This window comes from Triticum aestivum, chromosome 5D (genome assembly GCF_018294505.1).
Source record: "Triticum aestivum cultivar Chinese Spring chromosome 5D, IWGSC CS RefSeq v2.1, whole genome shotgun sequence".
In the NCBI taxonomy this organism is placed as follows: Eukaryota; Viridiplantae; Streptophyta; class Magnoliopsida; order Poales; family Poaceae; genus Triticum; species Triticum aestivum.
The window spans coordinates 110,377,129-110,403,136 of NC_057808.1; the positions used below are offsets into that span (position 1 = coordinate 110,377,129).

At 42.7% G+C, this 26,008-nt stretch overlaps 2 protein-coding genes across 2 annotated transcripts; one reads left to right on the forward strand and one right to left on the reverse strand.

The window, feature by feature from the left end:
- The first annotated feature begins 313 nt into the window (after positions 1 to 313).
- On the forward strand, positions 314 to 7,985 carry LOC123119741 (nuclear export mediator factor Nemf). Its single transcript, XM_044539647.1, has 14 exons — positions 314 to 536; positions 1,729 to 1,841; positions 1,936 to 2,032; positions 2,135 to 2,259; positions 2,429 to 3,032; positions 3,178 to 3,363; positions 3,497 to 3,790; positions 4,619 to 4,771; positions 5,127 to 5,281; positions 5,490 to 5,595; positions 5,710 to 6,657; positions 6,750 to 6,831; positions 7,080 to 7,436; positions 7,533 to 7,985. Exons 1-14 carry the CDS (start codon positions 432 to 434, stop codon positions 7,724 to 7,726), a joined length of 3,519 nt encoding a protein of 1,172 aa, XP_044395582.1. The 5' UTR covers positions 314 to 431; the 3' UTR covers positions 7,727 to 7,985.
- Positions 7,986 to 7,995: 10 nt separating this feature from the next.
- On the reverse strand, positions 7,996 to 11,069 carry LOC123119743 (psbP domain-containing protein 1, chloroplastic). The gene is made up of 3 exons (XM_044539648.1): positions 10,807 to 11,069; positions 8,674 to 9,095; positions 7,996 to 8,531 (listed from the first exon to the last, which is right to left on the reverse strand). Exons 1-3 carry the CDS (start codon positions 11,063 to 11,065, stop codon positions 8,310 to 8,312), a joined length of 903 nt encoding a protein of 300 aa, XP_044395583.1. The 5' UTR covers positions 11,066 to 11,069; the 3' UTR covers positions 7,996 to 8,309.
- Positions 11,070 to 26,008: the final 14,939 nt, after the last annotated feature.

The window sequence follows — 26,008 nt, forward strand, 5'->3', positions numbered from 1 at the left end:
AGGGATGTTTTTTAGTGAACAAACAACGTAATTTTGTCATTCTAAAAATAAATTTATCTAGCAAAAAGTACAATTCAAACTGTAATTTCAGTGGCTTTTTTTTTGAGTGGTTGTAATTTCAGTGGCTAGATTTTTTTTCTTGAGAAACTTTTCAGTGGCTATATTTGCAATGGTAAGCAAAATGGGCCAGCGGCCGCACTACCCAACGAGACAGAAGCATAACAGAGGCCGGGCCACCCAACGAGAGACGACAATATGGGCCTAAGAGAGGCATGCGTTGGTACCTCTGTAAGCCCAAGACAGCCCAGTGAGTGAGCGCACACTTGACAACTCGACGCGACGAGTCGAGGTCGAAGGCAAAAGGGAGAAGAGAACCCCAGAAGCTCGGCCGCAAGGAAGGAAGCAGGAAGGCATCGGCTGCGGCGGCGAAGATGGTGAAGGCGCGGATGACGACGGCGGACGTGGCGGCGGAGGTCAAGTGCCTCCGTCGCCTCATCGGCATGCGCCTCTCCAACGTCTACGACATCACCCCCAAGGTCGGTCGTCCAGTCCCCACGCCGCATCCCCGTTCCTTCCTCTCCCCGCTCCTCAGCCCGCGTCAAACCCTAGGTGCGGAACACTAGCGGCATAGCCGGCCTCCCGGGGAGGCGAGTAGTTGCGGCGCACGTCGATCAGGTTGGGAGGCTCGTGTAGGTTTATATACGTGGCTTGGCTTCTCCGGGGGCTGTGCTCTGATTTGGCGGTACTTGGATTGGTACTGGAAGGCTTTGTGTAGTTCACTTTATCATTGGTGGCACTAGGTTCCAACAAACGAATTACTCTATCTGGAAAGGAATCTGAACAAACAGTCGGGCTAGGATTGCTTAGCTGATGGTGATTCTGCCCTGATGGCGATTCTGGGTGCCGTGAGGTTGCCTTGTGTTGGATGTGTAAATATTTGATTGTCTTAGTCTCTGAAAATTCTGTTATCAAAATTGCAAATTGGATAGATTCACCGTGCTATTTGCTGCCAGGGAGGCGAGTAGAGGTAGATGCAGCGCACGACGATCAGGTTGGGAGGCACGCTTAGTTTTCTACGTGGCTTCTCCGGGGGCTATGCTCTGACTTGGCGGAACAGTCAGTCGGAACTTGGATTGGTACCGGAAAGCTTTGTGTAGTTCACTTTAGCACTGGTGCCACTAGGTTCCAACAAACAAATTACTCTATTTAGAAAGGAAATGGACACACAGTTGGGGTAGGGTTGCTACCCTGATGGTGGTTCCGCAGTGCTGTGAGGTGGTTGCCTTCTGTTGGATTGTGAAAATATTTAGTTGTCTTAGTCTCTGAAAGTTTTGTTGTGAAAATTGCCAAATTGGTTAGATTCATGGTGCTTTGTGCTGACTGTCGTGTTTCGGGGGCTGCCGGTACACATTTCATGCAATTCATTGGGATATTAGATTGTTGTGTTGTCTTCTGCTTTTAGAGGACCAATGTTTTTTTTAATATATGCTGTTTCCACGGAGGAACTGCTGGCAATCCAGTGCATCATCTCCTTTTCTGGAATATATTTGCTTTTGGTGGACCAAATGTTCTTTTTAAACTTTCCTGTTTCCACCAAGAAACTGCTGGAAATCCAGTGCACCATCTCTCCTCTAGTGGAATGCATTCAAGCTCTAGCAATCTTGCACGCCGTATCTGTTTTTGATATGTACTGTGATGTTTTACATAAGCCTTTTTGTGCTTGTACAGACTTATCTTTTCAAGCTGATGAACAGCAGTGGAATCACCGAGTCAGGGGAGAGTGAGAAGGTTTTGTTGCTGATGGAAAGTGGTGTCAGGCTGCACACCACTCAATATGTTCGGTGAGATGCTGCTCACCGTTGTTGGTATATATTTATCTGATGTCACTGTTTCAGAACATTAATGTACAAATCTCCTTTTATCCTTATTTTTCAGTGATAAGAGCACCACACCTTCTGGATTCACTCTCAAGCTGCGGAAACACGTTCGTGGCAAGAGGCTTGAAGATGTTCGTATGCTGGGATATGATAGGGTACTCCTCACATTTCATTTGCTCTTGAATATCCTTTAAAGTCAGCGGAATTGTACTTGCTGAGGGTTCAGCCGTTTAATGATGTCTTTGTTTGAACTGCAGATGATCCTCTTTCAATTTGGACTTGGCAGTAATGCACACTTTATCATTCTTGAGCTGTATGCACAAGGAAATATCATTCTCACAGATTCGGAATACACAGTGATGACACTACTACGTTCTCACAGGTTATTGTCTAATTCGTGCAGTACTATTTTCGTTCTCACAGGCTGTTGCACAAGTGAGGACTAAAAAAACGTCGATTATACGTTTGCAATCTGAGAATTTGATTATTCTCTTAAATTCTTATGCTTACTGTTTGTTTATTATACTTACCTTCTACTGTAAAACTTCCAGAGATGACAACAAAGGATTGGCTATCATGTCACGGCATCGCTATCCAGTAGAAGCCTGCCGTACTTTTGAAAGGACTGACTTTACAAAGTTAAAAGACACACTGAAGCTGTCTAATACAGTCGATGGTAAAGAATCTTCCCAAGTTACACCTAGTTCAGCTGATGCTCAGCAGCCTTCTGAATGCGCCAATGATGGAGTGCCTGCTACCGATAAACTGGAAGAACCAGCTAATAGAACAGGAAAGAAGTCTGCTGCAAAATTTAAGCAGTCAGGTTCAGATGCTAAAGCGAGTAATGGTACTCAATCAAATAAAGCTACTCTGAAGACACTTCTTGGGGAGGCATTGCCTTATGGCCCAGCACTAGCGGAGCATATCATATTAGATGCTGGGTTGCTTCCAAGTACAAAGGTTGGGAAAGATCCAGAGAGCAGTCTTGATGATCATACTATTCAGTCTCTAGTAGAATCTGTTGCAAGGTTTGAGGACTGGCTTGTAGATATCATTTCTGGCCAAAGGATCCCTGAGGGGTACATACTCATGCAGAATAAGATGACCGCAAAGAAGAATGTCACACCATCAGAAGGGTCTTCTACTAACCAGAAGGTGTATCTATTGTTATTCCTGTGTTTTTTTGTTTTGTTCATTAGTGATGTCTGTTGCAGACCTATATTTAGGTAGCAGTACATTTGCATTTGATATGATGGATTCCATGTCAAGGTACTTACTATTTTATTGTTCTTGTACACAGGTATATGATGAATATTGCCCTATCCTGCTGACGCAATGTAACTCAAGGGAATATGATAAATTTGAGACATTTGATGATGCACTAGATGAGTTCTACAGCAAAATAGAAAGTCAAAGGGTGAATCAACAGCATAAAGCAAAAGAGGATTCAGCAGTCCATAGGCTCAACAAAATAAAGTTGGATCAGGTTCCCCCACCTCACTCTCCAATGCATGCTTGCAATCAAGTTCATAATTTGCTTGAGTTCGATTTCTATTTGGAGGATTTGATTTCCTTCTAAACATGCAATATTTACTCCGCTGATGCATTCTGCCATGCAGGAGAATCGTGTGCATACATTGAGAAAGGAAGCAGACCATTGCATCACTATGGCAGAACTAATTGAGTACAATTTGGAGGATGTGGATGCAGCAATCAAAGCTGTTCGTGTTTCCCTTGCAAATGGAATGAGTTGGGAAGCTCTTGCTCGCATGATTAAAGACGAGAAAAAGGCTGGAAACCCAGTAGCTGGTCTAATTGATAAGCTCAGTTTTGAAAAAAATTGCATTACTCTACTTCTTAGCAATAATCTTGATGACATGGATGAGGAAGAGAAAACTGCGCCTGTTGAGAAGGTATGTTCCACAAACAACTAGCTTGTTACATAAACATTTCCTGTGTCCTGAAAATACTGTTTTTCTTTGAACACCTGAAATGTATCTTATTGGCAATGTTGGTCTATGGGTTCACCTAAGGTGTCATATGTCAGCCACAGTTCTATTTGGATTATTGAATTGTCGACCCCTGTTATTTTTACTTGTGTTAGCGTTCCATTGAGTCAGTTTACGTTCTCCATGCTGAACTGCTTGAGTAATCTCCTCATTTATCCACCTTAACTTGAATGACGTGAAGTTTCTAGTCCTGCAATATGGAGAGCTGCCCACTACTCATCAACACTATTTTACTCCCACCATTCCAAAATAGATGAAATTTTATTGCATTCTCCAGTGAGCAACTCTGATCGTTAGTCTTGGTATGAATGTAAGTAAATAAGTATAAAAAAATGTTGTGAAACTATTTTGATGACAAATCTAATGGTATAAATTTTGTTTAACAAATCTAAATAGTTTATCGTTAAATAGCCGTCTAAGATAGATAAATTTGAGCATGCTCCTAGGACGTCATCTATTTTGGGAAGGAGTAGTATTAATTTATTTATGTTGCATGAAAAAATCCCATGAAGATTTATTTCGTAATTGAGCAACTGAAGATTGATTGATGGAGAGTTAATGTCTTACACAAAAAGGGCGCACCAGGATGCAAATGAGGGGGCTAATTAGATACATGCTGCATGTGACCTTGTTTGCAGATTGTACCTGGATTTACTTGTGTGACTCAGTTACCACTATCGCTTTCTCCATGTTTCTGATTTTCATAACACACTTTTGTTTCATTTCTTTTAGGTTGAGGTTGATTTATCACTTTCTGCACATGCAAATGCTAGACGGTGGTACGAAATGAAGAAAAAACAGGAAACCAAACAAGAGAAAACTATCACTGCACATGAGAAAGCTTTCAAAGCAGCCGAGAAGAAGACACGTCTTCAGCTTGCTCAGGTTTCTGACTTACCGCTGTACTGTGTACTTGTATGCATTACCAAGCAGAAGTTGTATGTTAACATTTTAGTTCTCATCAGAACATGTTGATTAAGTTTTCTTTATAAGTGCATAAGCCTGTTCAAACCAGCCTCATCCTATATCCTCTTGAATGACGGGTTTTCTTCTTAGTGGAATATAAATGAACAAATAAAAAGCTTTAGCTGTTATCTAAACCACTCATTCGTGTACGTTAGCCTGTTTAGTGGTGTCATATGCTCATAATATTATGCTCTTATACAGTAATAATTCCAATAATCATTGTCTTGTGTATATTATATTATATTTAAGAACCTTCATATCTTGACATTTTTAGGAAAAAACTGTGGCTGCAATCACTCATATGAGGAAAGTTCACTGGTTTGAGAAATTCAATTGGTTTATCAGCAGCGAAAACTATCTGATTGTCAGTGGCCGAGATGCTCAACAAAATGAGTTGGTCGTCAAGCGGTACATGTCTAAAGGAGATTTGTAAGTGCCCCTGTTAGTTATCACCCATTTGTAAGCTTATTGCCAGATTACCAGTGCATTGTTTTTCTTCTGTCTGGTATTTTGCATGTAATCGATCATCAAAACATTACTTGATGGACATACCTCATACGTTTTAAACAGCAGTGCTATGCTTTTTATTCTTTGGTTTTCTTACAGAAGCTATTGGCTTATTTTCAATCTTGAATAGGTATGTGCATGCGGAGTTACATGGAGCTTCCAGTACAATAATCAAGAACCACAAACCTGACAGTCCAATACCACCCTTGACATTGAACCAAGCAGGATGTTTCACAGTGAGTCAAATATGTGATTATGTTATCACGCAGTGTGTCATGGACTTATGACAATGCTTTTGAAGAGTGAGTGTCCATATAAATTAGGCCAATTGACCATGAGCTTTTCTGCAGGTTTGCCACAGCAAAGCATGGGATTCAAAAATTGTTACAAGTGCTTGGTGGGTGTATCCTCATCAAGTTAGCAAAACAGCTCCCACTGGCGAGTACCTCACTGTTGGTAGTTTTATGATCCGTGGCAAGAAAAATTTCCTTCCACCTCACCCCCTTGTTATGGGCTTTGGTATCCTCTTCCGTTTGGATGAGAGTTGCTTGGCATCTCATCTGAATGAAAGGAGGATTAGGGGTGAAGATGAGGCCCTTCCAGAAACCGAAGCAGAGCCTCGTCTAAATGAAAGGAGGATTAGGGGTGAGGATGAGGCCCTTCCAGAAACCGAAGCAGAGCCTCAAAAGCAGCGAAGTAATCCTGAACCGGATGACAAACTTGCTACTGAGAATGAGATGAGCAAAGGAACTCATGATAATGAATCAAGCAGGGATCATACTGGCATTCACCAGAATGATGATACCAATCATTCTAATCTGCCTACTAATGTGGATACCGCCGACAAATCTCAACAAGTCGCTGAAACGAAAACAGTGGAAAACAGTGGAACTGATGCTTCCGTTTCATCTCGACTAGAGGATCTGCTTGATAAGAGTCTTGGTCTGGGCCCTGCCAAGGGTTCAGGTAAAAGCTCTTTGCTCGCCAGCAGTCTTTCAAGTTTAGGAGAAGACACTGATGATCTTGATGTGAAAAAATCAATAGTAAGAGAGAAACCATATGTATCAAAAGCAGAGAGAAGAAAACTGAAGAAGGGTGAGAATGCCTGTGAATCTACTAGAGATCCTCAGAAAGTTGTCAAAAAGCCAGATAACCCACAGCAAGAAAAGGGCAAGGATAATACAAAGGCTGCTAATCCTAAAACAAGTCGTGGACAGAAGGGCAAGCTTAAGAAGATCAAAGAGAAGTATGCAGAGCAGGATGAAGAGGAAAGAGAAATCCGTATGGCTTTGCTTGCGGTAATAACACTACTGACACTTTTTTTTAATTTCTGTTGCACTCTTTCCTCCTTTTGTCATTGGAACTGACAACCTTCTTCTCCTGATACTAGTCTTCTGGAAAGGCTTCACAAAAGGACAATCCTTCACAGGATGGAGAAGATACCACTGCAAAACAATCAAAACCATCAACTGGTGCTTATCACAACTCTCTCCTTATTATGGTTTATTTACAATTTTGTGCTTATAATTCTACACCATACCATAAGTATGAGCACCTGTGCCAAACTGCCAAGGTCATTAATCATCTTCATTTGAGACAAGATATCAGTAGTTTGTTCATGTTGTTCCCAAATACTGAACTAAAATGATTGGCGTGAATTGCAATCTGTTAAGTGGCTATTCTTGTCTCAGCTGAGCTGTTATTCCTTTTACCCTGTCAGGTGAAGACGACTCATTAAAGGTTTGTTATAAATGCAAAAAGTCTGGACATCTATCTCGTGATTGCCCTGAAAGTACATCAGCTGTGGATCCGACTGATGTCAACGTTGGTAGAAGCAGAGATGGTATGGATAGAAGTGCTACTCCTGTTGATGGCAGCATTGTCATGGATGAAGATGACATCCATGAACTTGGTGATGAAGAGAAAGAAAAGTTGATTGATTTGGACTACTTAACTGGAATTCCAGTGGCAAGTGACATTTTGCTATACGCAGTACCTGTATGTGCACCTTATAACGCGCTACAGACATACAAATATCGTGTAAAGATCACCCCAGGCACTGCAAAGAAAGGAAAAGGTATCTTCTACTCATTCTTGAACATGGAAGTAACAACATTTTGTGCATCGTATCATTTTTTGGGGGTGTTCTGATGTCTTTGCTTGTTGGTTTCAGCCGCCAAAACTGCTATGAGCTTATTCATGCACATTCCTGATGCCACGAACCGCGAGAAGGAACTAATGAAGGCATGCACTGATCCTGAATTGGTTGCTGCGATTGTTGGAAATGCCAAAATCACCGCACCTGGCCTCACTCAACTGAAGCAGAAGCAGAAGCAGAAAGGGAAAAAGGCTGCGAAAAGTAACTAGATTGAAACCACCATGACAATGCACTGACGTTTTGATCCACTGCTGTCTGCAGAACGCATGTAAATCCTGTGGTATGATCTGTCTGCACTCTGTAGAAATCATGTAAATCACGTGATGTGATCAGTTGAGGCAGCAAATAGTACACTTTAGTGTATGTAAAGTATTCTACACCTCTGGCATTTGAGAGGCCAGGGGCCAGTGCAACAGAGACGGCGGCCTAAAAGAGCAAATATACACTCTGTGGTATTACCTTGAGAAATCTCTGCCTCAGAAAACTTTCAAATTTCATCTCGATGTTGCATACTCCGTATTTTTATGCGTGATGTTTTTTGACACTACTTTTGCAACTACTCCCTCCGTAAATTAATATAAGAGTGTTTAGATCACTAAAGTAGTGATCTAAATGCTCTTATATTAGTTTACAGATGGAGTATAATACAGCACACGAGGTACATGCAGGCTCTTTTACAAGCCAAGGAAAATTAAACGATAGTGTCAGGGAATAAAGAATGGCGTCGGCTATACAAAATTCTGTTATCTCCACTGGGCAAAACATTGCTCGCTGCTGCCGCACATTTTAGCACTACGCTTGTATCTTGTTGACCCTGAAGGAGTCCATGACTCTCCTCAGGTCTCCCTCTTCCTCCGAGAGCAACCGTTCCGGCGTCTGCAGCCGTAGCGCGTACAGCTGATTGTTCTCGACGCCGAGGACTGTCAGGTACCGCCGGTCCCACTCCAGGCTCTGCACCCTGTCTTTCGGCATCACCGCTAGCTCATTGTTGCTTGCGTAGGACTTGATGTTCACCTGGAAGCAGAAACACCTTAATAATTCTCATGCTGACTTGTGCAATTCAGAAGCAGGGTCCAGCAAACAGGGTAGAAATATAAGCCAAATCCACTTCTTGATTACAGTTCACTATGATATCTGCATCTACTATTTGCTTTACCTCGACTTCGTAGTAGAGCTTGCCATCGTCGGCGACCTTGGACGATGCTGACAAGACATTTGACTCGCGTCGAACGCCTAGTCTGGTCGACATGAACTCCGTCAAATACTGCTTCAGAACTCCCTCCGCAGCCTTCTCAGGGGGGCCTAGGTCCTCGACGGTCTTGTACGTTGACGAAGAAGGGGATGATATGTCGACGGACATGTTCACGTCGAGGAGGACCGGATCTCTGAAGAATATGTCTGCGCCAGCTCCTTTGACCTGGATCCAGCCCTTTGGGTATATGAAGGAGTAGCCGTCAAATGTGTCGATGTACTCCCTGAATGCACCGCCGGTGGTCTCAGCTAAGGTGATCTGTCTTGGTCCGAGAAGTAGCACCGTTGAAGCGGATAGCAGTGTGGATAGTACATTCCTCCTGGGAACTGCAAAAACCTTTAGTTCACTTGCAGTTTGCAAACAAATGCAATAGTTTGATGACATGCAGTAGTGATCATGGAAACAAAGGAAGCATATCATCAAACTATTGCATTTGTTTAGTACTTTGCGTATTTGGCAAATAATGCAGATGCATATTATTATTAGCACATGTTAGGCTTCAGAAAACAGGTGGCAAATTCATGAGTAACAATAAAGGTTTTTTTCATGATGCCGCTGTCTGAAATTAGTCTCTACTACACTCTACAATAGTTCACTGGTTTACTTGTCAGCATTTAGTACACAGTAAACAAGAAATTCTTAGCTCTGCCAGTGGCGCAGTGGGGCAATGTTCTTGAAGTGAGCCATGAACTCCAGGATGACAACTTTCTACTTTGAAAGGTAGAACAGTGACACAATTGGTACGTTCAATCTGTTTTACGCATAAACTTTGTCTGATTGCATGACTTTCTACATCAGGACTTCTCTTCAAGCTAACCAGTTTCTGTTCACATCAATCCTATCAGTACTTAGATTGTCTGTAGTGTGGATTTTAGCGACAGCAAGCCTTCAAAGTATGCAATGTGTCAAAACAAGTCTATGGAAGACTTGTACTAAAAGAAGCTCCTAAGTTTACCAAAGTTCAACAGTTTGAACATCTCAACTGTACGGATGTTTTGGAGATTAGCTCTTGTGCACCGACTTCCAAACTAGTGGTCTACTTCGACAAACACAGAAATATTTCCATGAAAGAGGGTTCAATCTGTAATAGTCTCTACTCTCTACATACATTTTGTCTGTTTGCATGACCTCTAGAGTGTGCATGCGTGCATATGAGCATTTTCTTCTGTACCATGTTTCTTAAAAAACAGTCATTGCGGAGAAAAATATTTTCATGAAAGCGGTGTACTACCAATTTGTAGTCTCTAGGTACATGTTGTCTGTTTGCATGAACTCTAAATAACAGGTCATTGTAAAGTTCATAACTTACGAATACTAAAACTGTCCCCATCAATGCGGAGAAAAATGAGTGTTAGTCTTGATCAATTCCACAATAGACTTGAGAGCCCTTGTCGTGCCATTCTTCGTGGTGAATCCAATCACAAGAAGGCTAATTTTAACATCAATATGGAAAATTTCACTAGCCCAGCCCATCAAATGGAATTGTTGCAACTAACTGACAATGCTGTCTATAATTCACTGAAGTAGTAAGCAGGAACTCCAGAATGGCTGGAAATTAAGGAGTGAATGCCTCCGGATGAGCCAAAACCGCATGAAGAAACAACAAGAGCGCAAGACTTGGCATGGACACAGCATCAAGTTCACACTGGAAGTGGCAACGCAGCTAGCTGCCTAGCTGGCAGCGGTTAGTAGCTTTCAGGAATTACTATGACTTGCTGCGGAATTGTACAAGAACACACAATAGAACTCGTGCGTCTTGGAAAAAGTGCTGCGTGAAGTAGAATATCAAGGCTCAGGAACATTCCTTCAATCGGAATCATGGAAATTTGACATGAATCTCAAGTCTGGAGCAGAACCGTCCATCCATGGGAAGAAGTCCAAGTCGGTCAAGTACCACTGTATCAGGATAGGTGCAGTGGCAGTGCGGAACCTAACAGAGTACCGACCTCGTGCGACTGAATGGAAAACATGGATGAATGCATGGGTTGGATTAGTATATGCTACTACCAGTCTACCAAGCAGGCTAGGTATCTTTACCGGAACAAGAAGCGACCACCCGAGTCCGCGCAGTGCTGGTGCAGCAGAGCGGAGGAGGACGGCCGCGGCGGCTAGAAGAGCCGAATTCGGGGTCGAAGGCGAGGCCACAAGCCGCCGGGAGTGGGAGGGTGTGGTGGCCCGCCTGCCGGCGAGGCGTCGCCGGGAGGCCGGAGCAGCAAGTTCGGGATGACATGGGGATGGGGGCGTTCGCGGTTCGGGATAGGGTGGCAGCTACATGAATGAGCCATCTTGCATGCATCTGTCCGTCCATGTGGCATCAGACGGCGGGGAATAAACATGATTCGCACATTTCTTATTCAAACCCTACCCTATATTTTTGCCCGCGCTTGCTATTTTCTCACACGAATGTTTTCTTGGCTCATTGCATTCGATTTACTTGTCAAACCTGACGACCTGGATATAGTGTTTTTTCTTAGAAAAAAAAAGGACATTGCGCGGCTTTAGCGAAGTGAAGCCTTCAAAAGTTTACAACACAACCAAATTCTAAACAAAAATAAACGGTACAGCTGGAAGGCACCCAACTAACACAATCCAAACCCCCACAAGCAACGGTGGAGTACATTGCATGAACAACAATTAAAGAACCACATGACAAGATATGCTAAAACATTTACTACACTTGCCTTCTGCTTTCTAAATGTAAAAATGACTTGCTTTCTAAATGTAAAAATGACTTCAAGAAGGAGAGGCACACTCTGTCTAGCTTGAGAAGACCTAAATAAGGACTTCTATCAAGGATGCTGAGTCCAACCAATTAAGATCAAAACAACAGACATATACAACACCTTCAACAAGGTAATGATACAATTCCGTCATTGTTTGGTCCAACTAGCAAATGCTAGATAGCGAATTTTCACCCTATATATAAAGCAATGTTCGGGTCGCCATCTTGATGATGTATCATCCGAGAGTGGTGCCATTCGGTACTCCGCACAAACTACCATGGTGTGTCCATCAGAGATATCCACAAAAGCAGGCCTCCACGGAACTCCACGTCCACATGCACCACTACTCTAGCCCAAATCAAATATTGGCCTCCATTGGTAGTCATCTGCATCAAAGGATGAGTATCCACTCATCGCTTTTTATAGAGGTGGCAATGCCACATACCGCATAAGGATCCACTGATCCAGACTAAGTGCATGTAGTGTCCCCTTGAGGGTTATGGATAATTAATGACAAAACAGTTAAGGACTAATGTCTTAATGAGTGCACATAGGTGAAAGCACATGAGGATTTGGCTTTAACCAATGATTGATGAGCCCTAAAAATGTTGTGAGAACATTGAAGTCTTCATAATGCCCATTGAAGAATTGGAAGTTGTTGTGTAGACTTTTGTTTACTAGTTTCTTTATTTTTCATTTGAGGGCAAACCACACTATTAGTGGGGGGTCTAAGTGAAGCAAGATTGAAGTCCTCGTGTGTGTGTGTGTGCTCAATTAATAGAACCTATTTCTTTAGTGACCGAAGACTTGGAACTCTCCTTTCCAAGCAAGTCTTTTGGGTAGTATCTTTGGACACTAGGGTTAAATTCCTTGCAGATGAGTTGATTGTCTTGCCCCGCAAGTCAGTCCATGTACACTATGGTTCAAAATCCGGTTGTTGCCACGTGTTGGTTCCTGGATGGGCATGTCCCCTCCCAATGGTCATATTAGTTCCTGGGCCTGCTTGCCGGCTATAAATAGCCCCTGTCCCAACCCTTTGTGGGTTTTATGCTCCTTGTGAACTGACTAGTGTTGTCTGAGCAACCTCCTCTCACTGATACGAGAAATTCCAAGTGAGAGATGACAATCTGAGCCTAAAGTGAAATGTGATTGAGCATCACCGAAGAACTTGATCAAGCCTCTAGCTTGGACTTGTTACTATTGAGGACCGTGCATCCTCTAGATGGTTAGGTGCCGTTCACTAGCATCCATCGTGTGGATTAATAAAAGAAAAAGTATGTACCAGTCCGAAGATCACCGCAATATCTACCTCGAATGATTGCACAAAACTTAGCCTTATTTATAGGCATTTAGCTAGGGTTTGGGGCGCACCCCTTGGGGAGCCACTGACCTTAGAAGGGGTCACACCCCTTGTTGGGAAACGTAGTAGAAAACAAAAAAATCCGCCCTATGATCACCCGGGAACAATATGAAGATGCATAGACGGTCTGGATCATGATCATTATCGACTCTGGAGTGCAGCGGAAGTAGACGAGTCGGTGTAGATCGTACTTGGAGTCCCTCATATCATGGATGAACGATCCCTTGAACAGAAGACCGAAAACATGACCTCTCTACTTGGTTGCAACTGTATGGTCTTCAAGATCCGGCAGCGCTTCGCCGTCCAGAGCTAATCGTCGCCGAAGAATTAGAGGGAGGAGACTAGAACCACACATGGCTTCTAATAATGAGATTAGAGGATCTAGTTCAAGCTCTAATTGATCAACTAGGATCAACTAGAACTAGAACTAGAGGACTAGAGGAGACTCCAAAAGTTGCGTGTCCCAAAGGGCAAAATCCTATAGTATATATAGGTTAGAGGGGAGAGGAGGGGCTGCCACTAAGGAGGGAAAGCCCCTCCTTGGTGCGTCGGCCAAGGGAAGGGAGGAGGAATCCTCCCCCACTCCAATTTGGCGTCCCCACTTTGGGGATCCTTTCCTATTGGGCCATGGTGGCCCATTATTCCTTCCACCACTTGGCCTTTTAAGGCCTGTTGATATTAAATTAAATATAAAAGCCTTCTAAAAATTACTAGAGCCTTTTATTATTAATTTAACATCTCCGGAAACATTTTCCACCTATATGTTATTTATTAGTAATACCCGGCATTGCCCGATAAACTCTGAAACCCTTTCGGTGACCCCAAAACGCTTCTAATTCCTCTCGAAACTATTCTGAATATTAATGAAACAATTCCACAAATAAATCCTTGATACTCTCCTCCTACTAACACTCAGCAAATCGTGATTACCCTAAGCTTGTGACCCCATAGGTTCGGTAAATCATAGAAATGAACGAATCTCCTTCGTTCAATGACCATAGCGTAATCATGGACGTCCATATCGATCCCTATGATTGCACGAATGATATTTGCGTGAATCTTTGGTTATCATGTGATGTTCCCTTTGCGTCATGATACTTTACAAAACCCGAGGTGTGCTGGTATCCTCTTGAGTCATGGACATGCTCACTATACCGTTCTTCTTCTTACCGACTTTGTTCTTCTTTCTCGTTGAAGTGTTCTGACATCCTCGTGACGTAGTCACCTGTGTCTGGCCAGACGATGATTGATGCCCTCACACCGAGAGGGCCCTAATAATATATCTCCATCATAGAAGGAGCAAATCCCACTCTCGAGCCATCTAGTCCCTTGTTAAACTTTCTGATGAACCTGTAAGTTGTTGTTATGATCATAGTGTTACAGATGACGTTTGAGCAACCCCAAATTCCACCGTATGGTAGGAAGTGACTAAAACCACATGCTAACACTCTGTGTTGTAACAATCGATTTTAGAAGATATTATCTCAAAGTATAACAAACAAGTTTGGGTCGATTCAATATGACCGTTCTTCTAACGTCATACTCTCAATATTGTTTTAGGACTATCGTTACATTTAATGATATCCTAAGACCCGGAAAATATGATCACAAACAACACTTGAGCCAGTCTTAGAGGCGAGACTAGGAACCTATTTTTACCGCTTATTATTGCACATGTGGATATGAGTTTTCCACTGAATCACATATTCCAGGATCATAACCGTTATAGCATGAAATGTAAACTCTTAATTATGAAAATGGAAACATAATAATACAATATTATTGTCTCTAGGGCATATTTCCTACAGACTCTAACTTGCACTAGAGGCAATAATCTAGCTGCATAGTCTATTTAACACCTATGTCCTATCTAGTGTTACTCATGCTTTGCTTGTGGTAAAGCCTTTGTCATCGGTTTTGACACATTCAAAACCATGTAATATTTGTGTTAGTCATGTCTGACTTTTGTAGGATCTTGATTCCTTTTGCTTCGAGCAATGGCACTATTATTCATAATACAGTGTCATTGGTTTCATTGCACTTGGGATCACACCAATTATATCAATACACTTCTTGATTAACTATATTCATAATATAGTGTCACTTGTTTTATCACACTCGGGATCACACCAATTATATCAAGACACTTCTTGATTCAGACAACTTTGAAACATCTAATGCTTTTAACATATTCTGCTTACGTTATAGAATCCACAATATTGTTCATGCTTGAAAACTATTCTAAACAATCATAGCCCAATATAATTTATATTAGTAATGAAGCTGGTGTTCGTGTAGCCTTTTACAATGAACTTCTTCATCTCCTCTATAGACAAGTCCTTTGTCCTTCTGAGGTACTTATTATATTAACAGTTACCTAGTGAGCCAATCCAGGATCAACCTGCTACTAACATTTAGTAAATAAAACATTTGGCCATTTGGCTTTATACATATCATAACATTCATGATGGATTCAATAATCCAGTTATCTGATCAAGCTTATCAACTGTCATAGGACATTCATTTCTTCTAAGCATCATGTTATGTGACACTGGGAGAAAACAGATTCTCCATTTTAAATCTTTTAAAACCTTGTCAATGTATTAAATTTAGCTTAGCACAATCAGACGTCTTGATCTATCTCTATAGATCTTTATGTCCAATAATTTTCTTTGCTTTAGTTTTCTGGAAACATACTCTTTAAAAAAATTATTGTGCTTTAGAAACTTTATTTTATTTCCAATCTACAACATGTCTCTTACATATAAGATTATAAATCCTATATAGCCCTCACTAAAATTCACAAGTTTCTTTATCATTTCAACAAAGTCAAACTTTTTAACTATTTCGTTTGTATCTTGCTTCAAAAGCAAACTCCTTGATACTTGCTTCAAAATATAAAAACTTTTGAAGCTTGCACACTCATCCTCATTATGAGGATCTACAAAACCTTCCGGTTGTATCATTCATACATCCTTTTCCATTTAGGATACTAGTTTTGGCATCCATTCCATTTACTTCATACCTTCTGGAGAATCAACCAAGTTCCAAACATAATTGTCATATTTGAACTCTACACCTTCTAGAGGATCAACCAACACTGGTACGCGTCGGTGCTATACAAACGGTTTTTAACCCCTTTCCACGATGGCATTTGGAACCGTCACCAAGTGAGTGTGGGGGATAGGGGGGTACTTCCCACACGACCCAGAAACCGTCAGGGATAGGCCCTCCTGGCACACAGGTTGGGGCAAAATGAGCTCGTGTGCGATCGGGCGAGGCATCGAAACCCAATCATTTCCGTTTGTATGTACATCCCACACGGTGAATCCCAAAAAAAACATTTCCGTTATTATGTATATCACACACAATCAATCCAAGGAATACATTCCCCTTCTTATGTACATCCCACACAGTCAATCCAGAGAGAACGTTTCCGTTCGTATGTACACCCCACACAGTCAATCCAGGTAAAACGTTTCCATTCGAATGTACATCCCACATAGTCAATCCAGGGAAAACGTTTCCGTTCATATGTACATACCACATAGTCAATCCAGGGAAAACGTTTCCGTTCGTATGTACATCCCACACAGGTTTATTTATAGGCTCATGTGTGATAGGTGTAACTATCACACACGCTCTGCCTTGGTTAACCGCTTGCTTTTATCAACTACATCACACACTTTGATGAAGAAAACTGTGTGGCATTGGGCTATCCATCACAAGCGCTTTTATTGCTAGAACCGTTTGCAAAGTTCCATGACACATTTAGCAGGTTTATTAGTTTACATTAATAATTCTAGTATTACGCAAATTCACATTTCATATCGAACAGCTGTTTGCCAATTTCATATCAGGCACATAAATATATTTTAACATCACAGTACGATAGCTACCTGAAAACAGCACAGTACAACATATAGCTAGTTCAACTTCATAAGAACAATATATTCATTTCCCTAATCGAGATCATCCAAGCTCGTCTTATCCACCTCTGCTTTTAGTTCAGTAAGAACCTGTTTTGCACTGGCCAACTGGGAAAGTGCCTCCTCCTTCACCAACACCATCTTAGCAAAGTCTCATTTAAAAAATCTGAGCTCATTCTCCACCTTCCTCTTTTTATCCCGCATCTTCAAATATTCTTCAGCGTTGACAACACTTTCTCTAATCCTACCTCTGTTCTCTTCCTCATACATGCTCCAGAGCTTTGCTAGGCACATCTTCAAAGACTGTGGCCACTCTTGATCAACCCACTCCAAGTAAGAACACTTCCATTCATCCTATAATATTTAAAACTAGATCAGTAACAATTGTAGGGGAAATGGGTTTATAGCAACATAGAAAATCACCAATGCTTATTTTGAAAAACTAAAGAAACATGTTAATTATGACATATCTTCTCAAAAAGATCAATGTGCAAATGAATTAATTGCTACTGAGACAACAACCAAATTCCGAAACATCAGAAGCTATAATTGAAGGAAATATGCCCTAGAGGCAATAATAAAGTTATTATTTATTTCCTTATTTCATGATAAATGTTTATTATTCATGCTAGAATTGTATTAACCGGAAACATAATACATGTGTGAATACATAGACAAACGGAGTGTCACTAGTATGCCTCTACTTGACTAGCTCGTTTATCAAAGATGGTTAAGTTTCCTAACCATAGACATGAGTTGTCATTTGATAAACGGGATCACATTATTAGGAGAATGATGAGATTGACTTGACCCATTCCGTTAGCTTAGCACTTGATCGTTTTAGTTTACTGCTATTGGTTTCTTCATGACTTATACATGTTCCTATAACTATGAGATTATGCAACTCCCGATTACCGGAGGAACACTTTGTGTGCTACCAAACGTCACAACGTAACTGGGTGATTATAAAGGTGCTCTACAGGCGTCTCCGATGGTACTTGTTGAGTTGGCATATATCGAGACTAGGATTTGTCACTCCGATTGTCGGAGAGGTATCTCTGGGCTCTCTCGGTAATGCACATCACTATAAGCCTTGCAAGAAATGTGACTAATGAGTTAGTTGCGGGATGATGCATTACGAAACGAGTAAAGAGACTTGCCGGTAACGAGATTGAGCTAGGTATGAGGATACCGACGATCGAATCTCGGGTAAGTAACATACCGATGACAAAGGGAACAACGTATGTTGTTATGCGGTTTGACCGATAAAGATCTTCGTAGAATATGTAGGAACCAATATGAGCATCTAGGTTATGCTATTGGTTATTGACCGGAGACGAGTCTCGGTCATGTCTACATAGTTCTCGAACCCGTAGGGTCCGCACGCTTAACGTTAGGTGACGATCGGTATTACGAGTTTTGTGATTTGATGTACTGAAGGTAGTTCGGAGTCCCAGATGTGATCACGGACATGACGAGGAGTCTCGAAATGGTCGATACGTAAAGATTGATATATTGGATGGCTATATTCGGACATCGGAAGGGTTCCGGGTGGTTTCGGAGAAAACCGGAGTGCCGGAGGGGTTACCGGAACCCCCCGGGGAAGTATTGGGCCTTAGTGGGCCTTAGGGGAGAGAGAGGGCAGCAGCCCAGGAGGTGGCGCACCCCCTCCCATGGGGAGTCCGAATTGGACTAGGGGGGGGGGGTGCGGCCCCTCTTTCCCCCTCCCTCTCCCTCTCTTTCCTTCCCCCTTCCCCCTTCCTAGTAGGACTAGGAAAGGATGAATCCTACTCCTACTAGGAGGAGGATTCCTCCTCTCCTTGGGGCGCACCAAGGCCGGCCGGCCTCCCCCTTGCTCCTTTATATACAGGGGCGGGGGGGGGGGGCACCCAAAGACACACAAGTTGATTGTTCCAAGCCGTGTGCGAAGCCCTGCGTCGGTAGCACCATCATCACCGTCATCATGCCGTCGTGATGACGGAACTCTCCCATGAAGCTCTGCTGGATCGGAGTTCGTGGGACGTCATCGAGCTGAACGTGTGCTGAACTCGGAGGTGCCGTACGTTCGGTACTTGGATCGGTCGGATCGTGAAGACATACGACTACATCAACCGCGTTGTCATAACGCTTCCGCTTTCGGTCTACGAGGGTACGTGGACAACACTCTCCCCTCTCGTTGCTATGCATCATCATGATCTTGCGTGTGCGTAGGATTTTTTTTGAAATTACTTCGTTCCCTGACAGTGGCATCCGAGCCAGGTTTATGCGTAGATGTTATATGCACGAGTAGAACACAAGTGAGTTGTGGGAGATACAAGCCATACTGCTTACCAACATGTCATACTTTGATTCGGCGGTATTGTTGGATGAAGCGGCCCGGACCAACATTACACGTATGCTTACGCGAGACTGGTTCTACCGACGTGCTTCGCACACAGGTGGTTGGCGGGTGTCAGTTTCTCCAACTTTAGTTGAATCGAGTGTGGCTACGCCTGGTCCTTGTGAAGGTTAAAACAACACTAACTTGATAAAACATCGTTGTGGTTTTGATGCGTAGGTAAGAACGGTTCTTGCTCAGCCCGTAGCAGCCACGTAAAACTTGCACAACAAAGTAGAGGACGTCTAACTTGTTTTTGCAGGGCATGTTGTGATGTGATATGGTCAAGACATGATGCTAAATTTTATTGTATGAGATGATCATGTTTTGTAACAGAGTTATCGGCAACTGGCAGGAGCCATATGGTTGTCGCTTTATTGTATGAAATGCAATCTCCATGTAATTGCTTTACTTTATCACTAAGCGGTAGCGATAGTCATAGAAGCAATAGTTGGCGAGACGACAACGATGCTACGATGGAGATCAAGGTGTCGCGCCAGTGACGATGGTGATCATGACGGTGCTTTGGAGATGGAGATCAAAGGCACAAGATGATGATGGCCATATCATATCATTTATATTGATTGCATGTGATGTTTATCTTTTATGCATCTTATTCTGCTTTGATTGACGGTAGCATTATAAGATGATCCCTCACTAAATTTCAAGGTACAAGTGTTCTCCCTGAGTATGCACCGTTGCCAAAGTTCGTCGTGCCGAGACACCACGTGATGATCGGGTGTGATAAGCTCTACATTCAAATACAATGGGTGCAGGCCAGTTTTGCACACTCAGAAATACTCGGGTTAAACTTGACGAGCCTAGCATATGCAGATATGGCCTCGGAACACTGAGACCGAAAGGTCGAGCGTGAATCATATAGTAGATATGATCAACATAGTGATGTTCACCATTGAAAACTACTCCATCTCACGTGATGATCGGACATGGTTTAGTTGATATGGATCACGTGATCACTTAGATGATTAGAGGGATGTCTATCTAAGTGGGAGTTCTTAAGTAATTTGATTAATTGAACTTTAATTTATCATGAACTTAGTACCTAATAGTATTTTGCATGTCTATGTTGTTGTAGATAGATGGCCCGTGCTGTTGTTCCGTTGAATTTTAATGCGTTCCTTGAGAAAGCAAAGTTGAAAGATGATGGTAGCAATTACACGGACTGGGTCCATAACTTGAGGATTATCCTCATTGCTGCACAGAAGAATTATGTTCTGGAAGCACCGCTGGGTGCCAAACCCGCTGCAGGAGCAACGCCAGATGTTATGAACGTCTAGCAGAGCAAAGCTGCTGACTACTCGATAGTTCAGTGTGCCATGCTTTACGGCTTAGAACCGGGACTTCAACGACGGTTTGAACGTCATGGAGCATATGAGATGTTCCAGGAGTTGAAGTTAATATTTCAAGCAAATGCCCGGATTGAGAGATATGAAGTCTCCAATAAGTTCTACAACTGCAAGATGGAGGAGAATAGTTCTGTCAGTGAGCATATACTCAAAATGTCTGGGTATAACAATCACTTGATTCAACTGGGAGTTAATCTTCCGGATGATAGTGTCATTGACAGAATTCTTCAATCACCGCCACCAAGCTACAAAAGCTTCGTGATGAACTATAACATGCAAGGGATGGACAAGACAATTCCCGAGCTCTTCGCGATGCTAAAAGTTGCGGAGGTAGAAATCAAGAAGGAGCATCAAGTGTTGATGGTCAACAAGACCACCAGTTTCAAGAAAAAGGGGAATGGGAAGAAGAAGGGGAACTTCAAGAAGAACGGCAAACAAGTTGCTGCTCAGGAGAAGAAACCCAAGTCTGGACCTAAGCCTGAGACTGAGTGCTTCTACTACAAAGGGACTGGCCACTGGAAGCGGAACTGCCCCAAGTATTTGGCGGATAAGAAGGATGGCAAGATGAGCAAAGGTATATGTGATATACATGTTATTGATGTATACCTTACTAAAGCTCGCAGTAGCACCTGGGTATTTGATACTGGTTCTGTTGCTAATATCTGCAACTCGAAACAGGTACTACGGATTAAGCGAAGATTGGCTAAGGACGAGGTGACGATGCGCGTGGGAAATGGTTCCAAAGTCGATGTGATCGCCGTCGGCACGCTACCTCTACATCTACCTTCGGGATTAGTTTTAGACCTGAATAATTTTTATTTGGTGCCATCGTTGAGCATGAACATTATATCTGGATCTTGTTTGATGCGAGACGGTTATTCATTTAAATATGAGAATAATGGTTGTTCTATTTATATGAGTAATATGTTTTATGGTCATGCACCCTTGAAGAGTGGTCTATTTTTGATGAATCTTGATAGTAGTGATACACATATTCATAATGTTGAAGCCAAAAGATGCAGAGTTGATAATGATAGTGCAACTTATTTGTGGCACTGCCGTTTGGGTCATATTGGTGTAAAGAAACTCCATTCTGATGAACTTTTGGAATCACTTGATTATGAATCACTTGGTACTTGCGAACCATGCCTCATGGGCAAGATGACTAAAACGCCGTTCTCCAGAACAATGGAGCGAGCAACAGATTTGATGGAAATCATACATACTGGTGTATGTGGTCCGATGAATATTGAGGCTCGCGGCGGGTATCGTTATTTTCTCTTCACAGATGATTTGAGCAGATATGGGTATATCTACTTGATGAAACATAAGTCTGAAACATTTGAAAAGTTCAAAGAATTTCAGAGTGAAGTGGAAAATCATCATAACAAGAAAATAAAGTTTCTACGATCTGATCGTGGAGGAGAATATTTGAGTTATGAGTTTGGTCTTCATTTGAAACAATGCGGAATAGTTTCGCAACTCACGCCACTCGGAACACCACAGCGTAATGGTGTGTTCAAACGTCGTAATCGTACTTTACTAGATATGGTGCGATCTATGATGTCTCTTACTGACTTACCACTATCATTTTGGGGTTATGCTTTAGAGATGGCTGCATTCACGTTAAATAGGGCACCATCTAAATCCATTGAGACGACGCCTTATGAACTGTGGTTTGGCAAGAAACCAAAGTTGTCATTTCTTAAAGTTTGGGGCTGCGATGCTTATGTGAAAAAGCTTCAACCTGATAAGCTCGAACCCGAATCGGAGAAATGTGTCTTCATAGGATACCCAAAGGAGACTGTTGGGTACACCTTCTATCACAGATCTGAAGGCAAGACATTCGTTGCTAAGAATGGATCCTTTCTAGAGAAGGAGTTTCTCTCGAAAGAAGTGAGTGGGAGGAAAGTAGAACTTGATGAGGTAACTGTACCTGCTCCCTTATTGGAAAGTAGTTCATCACAGAAATCTGTTCCTGTGACTACTACACCAATTAGTGAGGAAGCTAATGATGATGATCATGTAACTTCAGATCAAGTTACTACCAAACCTCGTAGGTCAACCAGAGTAAGATCCGCACCAGAATGGTACGATAATCCTATTCTGGAGGTCATGTTACTTGACCATGACGAACCTACGAACTATGAGGAAGCGATGATGAGCCCAGATTCCACGAAATGGCTTGAGGCCATGAAATCTGAGATGGGATCCATGTATGAGAACAAAGTATGGACTTTGGTTGACTTGCCCGATGATCGGCAAGGCATCGAGAATAAATGGATTTTCAGGAAGAAGACTGACGCTGACGGTAATGTTACTGTCTACAAAGCTCGACTTGTTGCGAAAGGTTTTCGACAAGTTCAAGGAGTTGACTACGATGAGACTTTCTCACCCGTAGCGATGCTTAAGTCCGTCCGAATCATGTTAGCAATTGCCGCATTTTATGATTATGAAATTTGGCAAATGGATGTAAAGACTGCATTCCTGAATGGATTTCTGGAAGAAGAGTTGTATATGATGCAGCCTGAAGGTTTTATCGATCCAAAGGATGCTGACAAAGTGTGCAAGCTCCAGCGATCCATCTATGGACTGGTGCAAGCATCTTGGAGTTGGAACAAACATTTTGATAGTGTGATCAAAGCATATGGTTTTATACAGACTTTTGGAGAAGCCTGTATTTACAAGAAAGTGAGTGGGAGCTCTGTAGCATTTCTAATATTATATGTGGATGACATATTGTTGATTGGAAATGATATAAAATTACCGAATAGCATAAAAGGATACTTGAATAAGAGTTTTTCGATGAAAGACCTCGGTGAAGCTACTTATATATTGGGCATCAAGATCTATAGAGATAGATCAAGATGCTTAACTGGACTATCACAAAGCACATACCTTGATAAAGTTTTGAAGAAGTTCAAAATGGATCAAGCAAAGAAAGGGTTCTTGCCTGTATTACAAGGTGTGAAGTTGAGTCAGACTCAATGCCCGACCACTTCAGAAGATAGAGAGAAGATGAAAGATGTTCCCTATGCTTCAGCCATAGGCTCTATCATGTATGCAATGCTGTGTACCAGACCTGATGTGTGCCTTGCTATTAGTTTAGCAGGGAGGTACCAAAGTAATCCAGGAGTGGGTCACTGGACAGCGGTCAAGAACATCTCGAAATACCTGAAAAGGACTAAGGATATGTTTCTCGTTTATGGAGGTGACAAAGAGCTCGTCGTAAATGGTTACGTCGATGCAAGCTTTGACACTGATCCGGATGATTCTAAATCGCAAACTGGATACGTGTTTTTATTGAACGGTGGAGCTGTCAGTTGGTGCAGTTCTAAGCAAAGCGTCGTGGCGGGATCTACGTGTGAAGCGGAGTACATAGCTGCTTCGGAAGCAGCAAATGAAGGAGTCTGGATGAAGGAGTTCATATCCGATATAGGTGTCATACCTAGTGCATTGGGTCCAATGAAAAACTTTTGTGACAATACTGGTGCCATTGCCTTGGCAAAGGAATCCAGATTTCACAAGAGAACCAAGCACATCAAGAGACGCTTCAATTCCATCCGCGATCAAGTCCAGGTGGGAGACATAGAGATTTGCATGATACATACGGATCTGAATGTTGCAGACCCGTTGACTAAGCCTCTCCCACGAGCAAAACATGATCAGCACCAAGACTCCATGGGTGTTAGAATCATTACTGTGTAATTTAGATTATTGACTCTAGTGCAAGTGGGAGACTGAAGGAAATATGCCCTAGAGGCAATAATAGAGTTATTATTTATTTCCTTATTTCATGATAAATTTTTATTATCCATGCTAGAATTGTATTGACCGGAAACATCATACATGTGTGAATACATAGACAAACAGAGTGTCACTAGTATGCCTCTACTTGACTAGCTCGTTTATCAAAGATGGTTAAGTTTCCTAACCATAGACATGAGTTGTCATTTGATAAATGGGATCACATTATTAGGAGAATGATGAGATTGACTTGACCCATTCCGTTAGCTTAGCACTTGATCATTTTAGTTTACTGCTATTGCTTTCTTCATGACTTATACATGTTCATATGACTATGAGATTATGCAACTCCCGATTACCGGAGGAACACTTTGTGTGCTACCAAATGTCACAACGTAACTGGGTGATTATAAAGGTGCTCTATAGGCGTCTCCGATGGTACTTGTTGAGTTGACATAGATCGAGACTAGGATTTGTCACTCCGATTGTCGGAGAGGTATCTCTGGGCCCTCTCGGTAATGCACATCACTATAAGCCTTGCAAGCAATGTGACTAATGAGTTAGTTGCGGGATGATGCATTACGGAACAAGTAAATAGACTTGCCGGTAACGAGATTGAGCTAGGTATGAGGATACCGACGATCGAATCTCGTGCAAGTAACATACCGATGACAAAGGGAACAATGTATGTTGTTATGCGGTTTGAGCCATAAAGATCTTCGTAGAATATGTAGGAACCAATATGAGCATCTAGGTTCCTCTATTGGTTATTGACCGGAGACGAGTCTCGGTCATGTCTACATAGTTCTCAAACCCGTAGGGTCCGCACACTTAACATTAGGTGACGATCGGTATTATGAGTTTATGTGATTTGATGTACCGAAGGTAGTTCGGAGTCCCGGATGTGATCACAGACATGACGAGGAGTCTCGAAATGGTCGAGACGTAAAGATTGATATATTGGACGGCTATATTCGGACACCGGAAGTGTTCCGGGTGGTTTCGGAGAAAATCGGAGTGCCGGAGGGGTTAGCGGAACCCCCCGGGGAAGTATTGGGCCTTAGTGGGCCTTCGGGAGAGAGAGGGCAGCAGCCCAGGAGGTGGCGCGCCCCCTCCCATGGGGAGTCCGAATTGGACTAGGGGAGGGGGGCGCGACCCCTATTTCCCTCTCCCTCTCCCTCTTTCCTTCCCCCTTCCCCCTTGCTAGTAGGACTAGGAAAGGATGAATCCTACTCCTACTAGGAGGAGGATTCCTCCTCTCCTTGGGGCGCACCAAGGCCGGCCGGCCTCCCCCTTGCTCCTTTATATACGGGGTAGGGGGGCACCCAAAGACACACAAGTTGATTGTTCCGAGCCGTGTGCGGTGCCCCCTCCACCATAATCCACCTCGGTCATGTCGTAGCGATGCTTAGGCGAAGCCCTGCGTCGGTAGCAGCATCATCACCATCATCACGCCGTCGTGCTGACGGAACTCTCCCGTGAAGCTCTGCTGGATCGGAGTTCGTGGGACGTCATCGAGCTGAATGTGTGCTGAACTCGGAGGTGCCGTACGTTCGGTACTTGGATCGGTCGGATCGTGAAGACGTACGACTACATCAACCGCGTTGTCATAACGCTTCCGCTTTCGGTCTACGAGGGTACATGGACGACACTCTTCCCTCTCGTTGCTATGCATCACCATGATCTTGCGTGTGCATAGGATTTTTTTGAAATTACTTCGTTCCCCGACAATAATT

What these genes read in the sequence shown, in the direction of transcription:
- LOC123119741 (XM_044539647.1), top strand. Translation starts at nt 432, where the DNA reads ATGGTGAAGGCGCGGATGACGACGGCGGACGTGGCGGCGGAGGTCAAG. An exon ending in ACAAAATAAAGTTGGATCAG is followed by an intron (nt 3,364 to 3,496) that starts GTTCCCCCACCT and finishes TCTGCCATGCAG; the next exon opens with GAGAATCGTGTGCATACATT. An exon ending in CACTGCAAAGAAAGGAAAAG is followed by an intron (nt 7,437 to 7,532) that starts GTATCTTCTACT and finishes TGTTGGTTTCAG; the next exon opens with CCGCCAAAACTGCTATGAGC.
- LOC123119743 (XM_044539648.1), bottom strand. Translation starts at nt 11,065, where the DNA reads ATGCATGCAAGATGGCTCATTCATGTAGCTGCCACCCTATCCCGAACC. An exon ending in GGTGGTCGCTTCTTGTTCCG is followed by an intron (nt 9,096 to 10,806) that starts GTAAAGATACCT and finishes AGGTTTTTGCAG; the next exon opens with TTCCCAGGAGGAATGTACTA. An exon ending in AGCTCTACTACGAAGTCGAG is followed by an intron (nt 8,532 to 8,673) that starts GTAAAGCAAATA and finishes TTCTGCTTCCAG; the next exon opens with GTGAACATCAAGTCCTACGC.